General features: G+C 45.5%; 2 protein-coding genes across 16 annotated transcripts in view; both read left to right on the top strand.

The window, feature by feature from the left end:
- Positions 1-7,161, top strand: part of NCKAP5 (NCK associated protein 5) — a 629,163-nt gene extending 622,002 nt beyond the window's left edge. For all 14 annotated transcript variants that reach the window (XM_083487645.1, XM_083487648.1, XM_083487647.1 and 11 more), the window contains one exon: positions 5,739-7,161. In XM_083487645.1, the coding sequence (XP_083343771.1) occupies positions 5,739-6,008 (270 nt within the window). In that variant the 3' untranslated portion in view covers positions 6,009-7,161. The remainder of the gene's footprint in view (positions 1-5,738) is intronic.
- A 1,337-nt stretch (positions 7,162-8,498) lies between these two features.
- Positions 8,499-12,422, top strand: part of LYPD1 (LY6/PLAUR domain containing 1) — a 30,856-nt gene continuing 26,932 nt past the window's right edge. The window contains exons 1-2 of one of the 2 annotated variants that reach the window (XM_083491705.1): positions 8,499-8,787; positions 9,587-10,293. In XM_083491705.1, the coding sequence (XP_083347831.1) occupies positions 10,176-10,293 (118 nt within the window). In that variant the 5' untranslated portion in view covers positions 8,499-8,787; positions 9,587-10,175. Of the gene's footprint in view, positions 8,788-9,586; positions 10,294-10,607; positions 11,522-12,422 lie in introns of those variants that run through there. The other variant, XM_083491706.1, reaches the window with a different exon arrangement.

The raw sequence follows: 12,422 nt of genomic DNA, 5'->3' as shown, positions 1-12,422 counted from the left end.
TCAGATCACTAATCTTGGTGCTAAAGCACAGGAATTAAATTTATTTATTGTATTGTCAAGTACAAGTACAAAAAGAACTCATTTCACCACCAAAGCTGTCCTCCAGTGTTTATGATAACAGCCAGACAGCTATTACCTTTAAAAGCTAGACCCAGTTTTGATGACAATATGACCTAATCCAAAACGCATTACAGTTAGCAGGAAGACTCCTGTTGACTTTGGTAGACTTTGGATTAAATTTTAAATCCCTTGCCTAGTTTCACTACTGAATACTGTTTATTGCTCGACATTTTGGTTTAATTTGGCTCCTTGATCATAGAATTTGACCTTAATGTTTCCCCCCACCTTTATCTAGTATATTTTATTAATTGATGTCATCATATTAAATTACTAACTAAACTGTAATACTACCACTGAAAGTGATAAATAGAAGGAAGCTGCAATTTCTTTTCTCCGATCAGCATAAGTTTATCTTTGTCTAGATCAGTCTATCAGTTCTACCCACAAGGTTAGAGGTGAAACCCTCAGCTCCTTTTACAGCTATATCCTTAAATTATGATAGAAGGAATCTGGCATCCCACTCAAGCAGTTCCTACTATTTTGGAAAATCTTCCATGTATCTCTATATATGTAAAGTATTAAATATAGCACTGCCTTGTGTCAAGTTCTTTGAGATGAAGACCCCTGCTTCTGTGGAGTTGGGCATATATAACAAAGTACTATGTTGCATCTTAAGCACAGAAGATGTTTTTCACTGTTAGTTTTCAGGCTGGTTTAAAACTGTAAGAACCATGTACATATGGATAGGAGTGTCATAAATATGGGGTCTCCACTGAAAAGACAGTCTCTAGTTCCTGCTAACCTAATATTTCTTGAGAAGAACACCAGAAACCGATCTTAGGGCCTGGTTTGTACAAGTGCAGGTAGTCCTTCAGATAATTTGATCCCAACCCATCTAAGGCTTTAAAAGTAGCCAGCAGCACTTTAAATTTTGTCCTGAAGCAAACTGGTAACTGGTGCACCTGATATAAAATATATGCCAATTGCTCTGATCACCAGGCCCACACAAACAATTCAGCCATTTGTGTCATATAGAGTGCATTACAATAGTATGTTCTGAAGGCTTGCACAACTGTGACAAGGTCTGCTTTCTCTAGATAGAATTGCTGTTGGCAAATCAGTCTAAACTGCTAAAAAGCATTTCTAGCCATTGAAGCCACCTGGGCATCATTTGACAGTGCCAAGTCCAGTAGAACCTCCAAAAATGAGAATTTTGTCTTTGGGGAGAATGCAACCTTATCCAGAACCAGCTGGATACCTCCATCCAGATCTGCATATTTTCTCACACAGATAATTCATTTTATCTGAATTTAGTTCCAGCTTGCTTGAGGTCATCCATCCCAAAACTTCCCTCCAGATACCCATTTAGGGTTTCAACAGTTTCTCTAGGATGAACAGATGGAAAAGAATGGTGTTGTATTAACACCCACATAGTGGTGACACCTGAGATGTTTGCAGGTGTCAAACAGTTTAGGGAATCCAGAGATTGATGGCTGCAGTATGGCTCATGAGCCCCTCAGCACCACCTTTTGGATGTGTCACTTCAGAAAGGACTGAAGCCACTATAATACTTTGCCTCCAAACCCTAATCCAGCCAGATGGTACAGAAGGATACCATGTAACTGAAGTGTTACATGCTAATTTGGGAAGCCTGGATTCCATTCAAAACTCAGCAGTGGTGTAATTAGGTGGCCTTGAGAAACCTTTTCCCCATATCCTGCAGCACGGGACTCATAGTGACATACCACACAAGGATCTTCATGAGAAAAAGGACTGCAACACAGATTTCTGAATTATTAATAATTATAATATTTTTCTTGAGATTTTCTTTTTCTTGGCTGTGTTAAATGTATTCAAAACAGAGCTGTGTAGCTGAAAATGAATGAAAAATTATGGAATCTCTCCCCCGCACCGTAGTTTAGCATTTTGCAACCAAAACCATATGATAATGCTTAAGTTCCAAAACACAAACCTAGTTGTACAACAAAGGCTCTTGTAGCAATGCCAGGAACAACATTAGTTCCATTTCAGAAAAAAGGATTTTGGAGCAGCTCTAGTGGTTCCACAACACAAAATTGCCAATACCCTGTTAGTACAGTAGTACCTTGGGTTACATACGTTTCAGGTTACAGACTCCGTTAACCCAGAAATATTACCACGTGTTAAGAACTTTGCTTCAGGATGAGAACAGAAATCGTGCTCCGGCGGCGCGGCGGCAGCAGGAGGGCCCATTAGCTAAAGTGGTACTTCAGGTTAAGAACAGTTTCAGGTTAAGAACAGACCTCCAGAACAAATTAAGTACTTAACTCAAAGTACCACTGTATATTGTCCATGCTAACGAGGTGTGGAAGGCAGGACACAATAGGGCAGGGGTCTGCAACCTTTAAGACAAAAAGAGCCACTTGGACCCGTTTCCGAAGAAAAAACAACAACTGGGAGCTGCAAAACCATTGCGACATTTAAAACAAATATATCTCCGGAGCCACGATCTGACAGCGGGCGGGAAGGTGACGTCGGGACGGTGCGTGACTAACGCACACACCGCCCCCATGCGACGTCACAGCCAGTACAGCGCCCGCCACAGTGAGGAGTGTCGGGGCGCACAATGCGCCTCCTCCCCTCGCTAGTATCCGCCCCGGAGCCGCAGCAAAGATGTAAAAGAGCCACATGCGGCTCCGGAGCCGCAGGTTGCAGACCCCTGCAATAGGGCCACAGGTAGTTTGTCTGCTTTGCAGGCCATTTTGGGGCTACTGAATTTTGGTGTTTCATGTTTGACAGTGAAAGTGGTTTTGTATGATCAAGCTGACAACAACCCAGTGGCCTATATGACTGAGATGCAAAAATCAAACTAGTCTCTCCCTCCCTCCCTCCCTCCCTCCCTCCCTCCCTCTCTCTGGCTCCAAGGGGCTGTGTATTTTCCAGCTCTCCTGCTACATCCCTGCACTGACCTACCCCAAAATTAGCATTCCTGACAGGCCATGTCTGTAGCTGGCTTCATATGGCATGGGGAGGAGGGATGCAGTCAGAGGGGAGATGGGCAGCCCAAACCCTGCAAGTGCGCAGAACTGCTTTCAACACGTGCATGGGGCCCTTAGGATTCATACCAATAGAATACTAATAGAACTAGAATATCTAATCTTATATTGGACATGATCCAAAGCATTACATATGCAGAAGTGCTCCATTTTCTTCCACAAAAATACATGTTTCTCATGAATACACGAGCATACTCCCTTACACACAGTTTATTCAGCTTTCATGAGCATATGTCTTTGCTGGGGCATAGCTGCCATTTGGAGACCCAGTGACTTTAGTGGTTTTTTCCATGAATTACTGGGTGGATTGAATCAATAAATGTAAGGCTTACGTTTCAGCTGGCTTATCTCACTCTTGTAATGGAATAAGATAGTGCAGATGTTATAGTCTGATTGTGGAAATGGTAGTGTAATTCAGTAGCAGCGAACACAGACACATCACCCTGGCTACTTATGCTTTTTGAAAATGACTTGCACAATTTGTACTTGGGCTTAAAGCATTTTTAAAAAATCAAATTAACCAGGCCTAGCTGGTTATGGGTTGGGCTTCAACTGTAAAAAATAGCATTGTGGCTTAAATATTTTTTGCAAAAATGGGCACACATAACGTGGACCTAAACAGAACCCTAAGTTCTTCAGAGTCAAACATCCTCATCTTATGTTGCTCTTACGTTGCAATATCTTTTTTTCTTTTGGTAGTCTGTATTGTATTCTTGATATTTCTGAATGACCACTAAATCAGCCACTTCACTTGCCAACTAGACATAAAGTAAAAATGTTTGTTCTTGGACTGGCAATAGTTTATTGATCCATTTATTTCTGCTTGGAACTAATACTGAAAATGAAGAATGATTGTGACTTTAGCACACCTCATTTAACAATGGATACTGCAAAAACCTTAGATATTGGTAAAGCCCCTAATGCATTCAGTATTTTCATGTATTTCTTTAATGATATTATTGAGAAGAGATGGTTTTTGGGGGTTTTTAAAAAAACACCAGCTGTGTGTGAAAACCAGGTCATTTTTATATTGAACTTCTCCCTAAAACAGCTGATTAAAAGTGTTCTTCAAGCAGAGATAAAATTGGTATTGTACAATCCAGTTGTGTGTTTTTTTAAAAAAAATATAATATGCTGATACATTGTCCAGTGCTTCATTTTATGTAGTTTTGTCAGATTACAACACTTCTCCAAGTAGACATAGCCAATATCTGATTGATTCTGGCCTGAGGGGATTGGACCAGCTCAGTGTAATTTCCTCTCCTGTTGCTTTCATTTCTGTTGGAAAGGTTTTTTAGTTCATGAAAATCAATACACATGCAAAATGTGAAGTTCTTTCCTAGTAAATTTAATTAATGTCTGCATTATACAGATTTATTTTAGTAAATATATATATCCAATACACATTGGGATACTTTCCCTCAGATTCCAGGTCCCTTACTAAAGTTCCAAATACTCAGCCTGTTAAAACAGGTAGTATATTTATAGATTAATTGGATAGCAGAAATTGCTTCTTTTCCTCTGACACCGGTTAGGTATAGGCCACACCATTCCATACACATTTAGATATTTTGTACTTCTTCGTATCTGAAGAAGTGTGCATGCACACGAAAGCTCATACCAAGAACTAACTTAGTTGGTCTTTAAGGTGCTACTGGAAGGAATTTTTTTATTTTGACTATGTTCCAGTGAGATCAGGTACATGTATATATAACACTGCAGACATTACCTGCAGTCTTGTAGCCCTGGGAAGGCACTCCAGTGGCCATTGGACAGTATCCTCCAAGGATGGAGAGAGAGACCCAGTGTTGTAGGGCCCCCTCCTGCTGCTACAGAAATGTTCCTGGTTATTGCCTCACTGATGTCTGATAGAGCCAGAAAGTGGATATACCTGGGGCAGTTTAGGGGCTTTTGGAGTTCACCACATGCCCCCAAGCCAAGGAGACAACTACACTTGCCTTGAAGTTGATAGAGTGTTGGATGGAGGAGGCAGGGAGGGCCTAGGAAATGATGGGGGGGGGGACACCTTTGATTTCACTATTCTTTCTTTTGTGACCCTGACAAGTTAGGTGCACTTTGGATTTATTGAAATAAGTGAGACATGAACATTTGTCTGTATACAAAAGTTCCACTGATTTTGATAGAACTTAACCATGCCTGTCTTGTCTTCTGCTTTCACCTAATATTTGCACTGTTACTGGGTCTCAGAATAGGAGTGCACTCACTGGAGTCCAAATGAAATAATAGTGCCAGCTACTTTGACGAATAGCCAGTTGTCCTTAAATAATGATTCCTGAAAAAAGATGGGAAATGTAAATTACTCTGGAGATGCTGGAGATATTTTACACATACAAATTCCAAAATCAGCTGCTTAAAATGTAAATGGCACTTAACTGTTTTGCAAATTGAGTCCTATTTGTCTCAGCAGAATCATTAAAGCTATGATTTATCCCAAAATGAACTTTATTCTTGGATTTAATTATTATGGAGGATTAAGCCCCAAAGCATTTAACTATCTATTTCTTTTCTGCTGTGAACTTTGGACAGGCAGTAATTGACTATTTACAATTTTGATAACTATTTTTGTTTTTAGAGAAGAGTATGTTTCTAATTCTGACTTTCTCTCCTCTTAAATTGTTACAGAAATTGAAGCAACCTGAAGAAGCAAAGGAAGATTCTGAAAAGGGGTTATCTAAAATTTCCCTGGAGTCTCTCAATAAATTTAACAGCAGCAGAAGCATTTTATTGGAAAAGGAGAGCAAGGTTGAAGGGCAAGAAGAAGAAAATGGGAAGAATGAAGAAGTTTCTCTAAATAGTTCTGATAGGCATGATATAGACCACTTGGAGTCCTTGAGTGATTCTTTATATGATAGCTTCTCATCCTGTGCAAGCCAAGGCTCAAATGATGTCTAAAGAGGACACTCGACATGGGTGGCCACTGAGTGGAGCACTTAATGAACAGAAGAACTAAATAAATAAGAGCTGTTGAAAATATTCAAAGTAAGTTGCGAAGACTCATGATAGGATATATCCAGATATATTCATATAGAGCAATAACGAAGAAAAATCTGCATTATAACAAAAAGACTGAAAGTTTGACAGTACAACACAGTTGTTACTAAAAAGAAATAGTCTTAATTTTGCACTTTTATGAATTATTGTACAGAAGTTGTAAAAAATGTTCTGGGGAAGAGAAATAAAATTATATTTGTAGAAAAACATGACAGCAATAAATACTAATTGGTGCCATGCTCCTGAAATAGCAGGCTACTAACTTTAAACACTGATGTTAATATTAACAAAGTTAGTAATTTTTTTGTAAAATAAAGATTTATGAACGTTCTAGTCTTAAAACTGTATGTAGAAACACTGCTTTATCGCAAAATTGAACTTGCCAAATGGTCTATAATGAATCACCTTGAAACACATTGTACAACATGTTTTTAAAAAATGCATATATTTGTGCAATTTTGAAAAGATTCTCTATGAACTTGCATATTTCTCTTAATGCCATTTGGTGAAATCATCCAAGAGATACCCTCCTTCCCTATAATCTGTAGCCTTATACCATGAATACATGTTGTGTTGATTTAACTTTGATATGATTTCATATTAATTCTGTTAATTCGGGAATCATTGACTATAATGCAATTGATTTAGATTTGTATTCAACAATTTAAATTTTTTTAATCAAGAAAAAGATTGGTGCCAGCAAACAAATTATGGGGGGGTGGGGGTTTCCTACAAAGACTCTTTATATGTAAGGGAGAAGTCTATTTCAAAGGTGGAGCGTATTTTTTTTAGATGTGGAATATTTATAACAACTTTTGTACAGCAGCCTGTAAGCTAGCTATATTTACAATACTTCCTAACCCGTTTACTATGTTTGTAGCATAAGCCTGTTGATTTCCACCCACTATGTTGTACTATCAGTGTTACTTGGTTAATACTTCCGTGCAATGTTACATTTCATGTTGTTTTAAATAATGTTGGGGTAGAGTTTGGTTGTTTCTGATTTTTATGAAATTTCATTTGAAGTTTATTTCTGAATAAAAGTCATATCATATATGGTTATCCAAACAATGATATTACATACACATCAACAGATGTACTAACAGTGGTAAGGGTTGATTTGAAGCAGGCATTTAAAATCTACCTGGAAATTGATAGTGAAAACTACCTTTATATGTAAATATAAAGAAGCAATATTTATAGACAGGAGGACCAACTGCAACAAAATACACAGCTGTATACTAATGATTCTCCAGCCATTTCCCTTCTCAAACCAAGCTTGCCTGGTATGCTTCTCTGCTAATGTATGTGCAGATAGGATGCAAAATCAGTCAAATGAATTTTCTACATGGCAACTAAGAAGTAATTTAAACTTAATTCAAACCTCTCTAGCGATTTCTCTCTAGCTCTCACTCTCTCTGAGAAAAGATTGGGTGAATGATGAAAAGCAAAGAAAGGTCTCCGAGAGATGAGGCTGGAAAAAGCCATCAGAGGCGGGTGCAAGTGGTAATGGAACAGCTTTAGACACAATCTTATGGGAGATAAAGTGCTCCAGCAACAAAGTGAAGCCCCCACAGAACTGCAGGCATGGAGATAAATGGGACAGTGGTCTGAGCCCTGATAAAAAGAAGGCTGCCTGTTTATAAAGCACGTGCGTTGTTTTTATTTTTTACATCCTTTGTGTCACTGGCATGAAACATGATGAAGCCTAAGCTTCCGTTACCAGTCAGAGAATGAGTCCCACTGAGATCCATCAAGCTCGCTTCTTGTTGGACATATATAGGATTGCCCTGAATAGTCCCCAGTTTCCAGGAAACGACGCCCAGAACCTCACTTCAATTTATTATTTTTTGGTAAATCCTAGAAGGCGAGAAGCGATTCCCGACTGCCGCCCCCCTCTGCAGCACTAAGGTAAGGCATGAGAGATGCTTTAACTCTTCTTTCGCCAACCTGGCGCCCCCTCCAGTTGTATTGGATTACAACTCCCGACTGCCCCAGTCAGCGTTGTGGTCCAAAACATCCGGAGGGCACCGGGTTGGTGAAGGCTGTTTTTATTTCAGGCGCTGCCATAATGTTATCAAGCTTAAACTTCTGTGAAGGATAAGCTGCCTGCCGGTCCCCCTTTCCCATTTGCTGCCTGTTTGGCTCATTTTTCTCAGGTTGGAAGAGGCTGCGCGGGCTGCAGAAGGCGCTTTTCAGCGAGTCAAGCAAGCGCGCGCACACACGCTCTGGGCCGTGTTGCTGGGAGCGGGTGAGGTTTCGCGCCTTTGGAGCACAAGCAGCGCGAGAGAGCGGCAGGCAGGTAGTAGGCGGCGCGCTCCGAAGGCCGCTTGGCACGTTGTTTTCCCACAGAACGAAGCGCTTTCCCGGTGCTCTGAAGGGCGCGCGTTCTCCGTTCCGTAAGACCCTCTTCGCGCGGGAGGCAGCGCTGTCTTCCTCGCGCCTAGTCCTTCGTTTTTCCCGCCAAAAAGATGAGCGAGCGAGGGGGGCGGCGGCTCGAGCGCGGTGGTGCGTGCCTGAGCGCGCGCCCTTTTGACCACCTAATCCTACTACACGCACACACGCTTGCGCAAAGCCTTCCCTCGTTTAAGCTCGCCTATTTGGTTGTTTGGTTAGAGCGCATTGGCGCCTCCTCACTAAGGTACCGCGTCACTTCCTCCCCGCTGCCTCGGAGTAGCTTGTGAGTTGTTTGGTGGACGCTGTCAGTGTACAGTCGCCGTACATTTTTTTTTAAGGGCCTGAGAAAAGAGGCTGCCCACGCATGCCTCTCTGAATGCACGCGGGAGGCGCGCAAAGCGTTAACCCACGCACCCTGTTGATTCACCCACTGTTACTAGACAGAGTTCAGAACAGGGATGGGGAACCCGATTTGTTTGGACTCCTAGTCCCATGAGCCCCAGTCCGCATGGTCAGTGGCCAGGAATGGTGGCAGTTGTGCTTCATCCGTATCTGGAGGACCAGAAGTTCCCCATCTCTGCTTCAGGAACGCGTATCCAGGGAACAAAAAGCAGCAACAGATGCTTTTCTCTGAGTTGTGCAAACTAATTGTATTAAATGTTTGCGTATCGCTCTCAAGTATTCAAAGCGCTTCACGCTTTGCGACCCTTACAATAATCCTATATGGCAAGTAAGAATTATTATCCCCCGTCTTGCATGAGGGGAAACTGCTTAGGTTAAACTTAGCATAAATTCAGAGCAGAGACAAGATTTGAACACTGACTTCCTGGTTCAAAACTTGACCGCCTCTATGCAAGTAAACGCATAACGTAGCCTTCAGCAACTGCTCAGGCCACCCTCTTTGTGCGGGGGGGGAGCACCTGAGGTGAGCATTTCGTGCATCCACACCATCAGGATGCTTGCGCAAATTTAGCAATCTGGCACAGAATGGGGGCATTTTACAACTCATCCCTCTTTCGTTTTCTTAAAAGTCCGTTTCTAGTCCTCAGGGGTGTCGGGTATGTTCTCTCTCGAAAGTACAGAAATACTTTTGGCTGGGAGACGACTTGGCGCATCCGCTCGGCCTCCCGCGAGAGCACCCTTCACCTTCTCTGCAGTCAGTTCATCAAGCTGCCGCCTCAAATGCTGCCAAAGCGCCACATGAAAGACAGGAGAATATAAACACCATGCACATCCCTCTCCAATGGAGATGAATGTGTGCCGGTGTGCACGCCTATACTGTGACCTGTGCGATCATGACATCTGAGGTATTAGCCTACTACCCTTAGACACCCCCCAACCCATCCCCAGCAACCTCAAGCTGTTCTCCACCTGCTCCACAACATGAGCCGGCCCTGCGGTCCCTGCACCAGGTTGAAACTATTGGGGTCAGGGCACTGAAGCCGCCACTTCTTGATATGTGCCGATTATTTAGGAGCAGAAGGCATCGCCCTGGGAAAAGACCAGACCAAAACGAGCTCCTTTCTTTGCACGGCTCCGTTTGTTGTCCCTCGCGGCTGTCTCTGTATGGAAAGGGCGGCCTTTTTCCCGCGCCCGAGAGAGGCTCCTTTCTTTTCCAAGTGCCTCAGGCAGTTACAACAGGCGGCAAAAGCGCAACGTATGTAGTCTAGGATGGGAGAAACGTCGCCCACCCTGGGCGCACTGGAGACGAGACGCGCCAATACAGACACCACACAGGTGGAAGGCGCTTTCGGCGTGGGACAGGCCGCGGCCCTCCTACAGCGGGCGGGTAAGTGAATGGCTCCCCTGCCTCGTCGGCTCTCAGAGCGCGAACTCCCCCTCGGCCTTGGTTCCAGTTCACGTCGTCTACGGCCAATTAATGTGTTCGCACAACCACAATCGCGCCCATAAAAGCGCGGAGGGGCGGGGAGGTGGGGGCAATCAGAGCGGAGGAAACCCACCTATTAGCCACTAATTGCAAAATTACTTGAAAGTGGTTGATTGATTGTAGCAGCCAACTAATCCACTCTCGATGAGTCATTTTGACTATTGCATCTCCACAGCGTTTGTGTGGTTTTATTTATTCATCCATTCGTTTTAAAGGCTGCTTAGGGAAAACTGATCGTTGTTTCAAGTGGGGGAGAGCGAGTCTCACAACCACACACCATCCTAAGGCGGCGGTGGAGGAATCTGGCGAGGGTATGAAAGGGGGAGACAGCGTGAAAGTGAGCGTGAGTGACAGAGGGAGAGAAGACCCGGGTGGGGGGAGAGAAGCCTGAGCAAAAGAATAAGCAGCTGTTTAAAGTTGGTCCAGGAAGGGGCTATTGTACTGCTGGGTGTTAGATGAGTGCCGATCTTTCCATACCAATCCAACTGGGGACGCGGCTGCGTCGGAGGAGCTTCCGCGTTAGCCCCGCAGGTGGGAACTGAGCGCCTGACCGCCGGCCTCCTCCCACATCGCAGCTGCGGCGCGTGCAGGTGTTTGGCGGGTGGGAGGGGCTCCTCCCCCTTCGCCTCTCCAAGCTGAAGGATTCTGCCTGTCTCCATAAACTTTCTCCCTCCTTCCCCCCTGCAGGAAAGGGGGGAGGGGGCACCACGTGACCCCGGGAAGGCGGGTGGGGGTTATTCGGTGGGTCTCTCTCTCTCTCTCTCCCCGCCCTCCTCTCCCTCTCCTCTTCTTGGCTGGGCGTCTTCCGCTGTAGTTTCAGTCTCTCAACTCCGGCGAGGCTGGAGGGAGCTCTCACAGGGAGAACGAGAGGGAGCCGGGGCTCCGGCGGGCGATGCGGGCTGAGGCGTCGCCTGCTGCCCCCGGAGCTCCTCTCCGCAGCGGCTGCAGCAGTCGCACCAGTCCGACGAGGCAGAGGTGCGCGGCTCTCCCGGCGTCGCCCGGCTGCTGCTGAGATCTGCCGTGCCTTGGCCAGCGTCTCCTACCGCCACCGGCAGCCCCTCCGACGGCTCCAAGAGGATGTGGCTCCTCGCCGTGGCGACAACTTTCTGGGGATTGTTGCTGGCGCCAGGTAAGAGGGGACGCCGCCGTAGCCGACTCGAATCGGTGCCTGCCCGGTGCCAAGGACTCCTCGCCGACACTCTGCAAAGTTCACGCCTGCCATTCAACAGCTGCTGCTGCTGGCACCAACTCTGCAGCTCCCGCCCCAGCCAGCCAAGAAGCCAGCGGCGGCTGCTGCTCCTTTTGCTACCGGTCTCGCCGGCAGCTCTGCCTGCCAGCTTGAGCCACCGCCGGACCCTGGCTACTCTGTGTGCCTCTCCCGAGAAATGCGCGGGGTCACGCAGCCCACCCCTGGAACCCGTCCGCTTCCAGAGGTCTCGCTCACAGCAGCAAGGAAAGCTTGCTTGCCCATCCCTGCTGCGCTTGTTTCTGGAAGAGAAACTCGGCTTTCCAAGGAGAACTCGCTTGGGATCTGTCTGGGAGCAGTCCACTTGCGCTGCCTTAGGAACGCTGCCGAGGCGAGCTTCCCAGACAAGCCCTGGGAACTTCCGCGGGCAGATCGCAGCAAGCCGTAGAGCAGCAGCCCCCGCCCCATCGCTCCCGCGAGTCTCCTTCCCCCTATTTCCCGGGGGGGGGGTGACGATTCACATTGGCGAGCTGTTGCCCGGGAAGCCCTCCGCTCAGTAGCCAACTAGCAACCCTCGGAACAGAGGATTCTTCTCGGTCTGTGCGTCACGGTTACCCTCCCAACCCTCGTGTTCCTTGCAGAGTCCTTCGGTGGGGAGTGTAGTTAGTAGTTCCCCTGCAAACTACCTCAAGGAGCAGCAACGCTAGGGCTGCCCGTCAGGAGCCAGCAGGCACCTGTTTAAGTAAAACAGCCTAGATACCTACTGCCTGGCCCCACGAGTTGAATGGGGAGGAAACTCGGCTGAGTAATGGCAACTATTCGGGCATCCTTGGGCAGCTAAATG

Source organism: Podarcis liolepis, assembly GCF_965112155.1.
Source record: "Podarcis liolepis genome assembly, chromosome: 1".
In the NCBI taxonomy this organism is placed as follows: Eukaryota; Metazoa; Chordata; class Lepidosauria; order Squamata; family Lacertidae; genus Podarcis; species Podarcis liolepis.
Note: the sequence above shows the minus strand (reverse complement) of the source record. Positions and strands in the feature narration are given on the sequence as shown.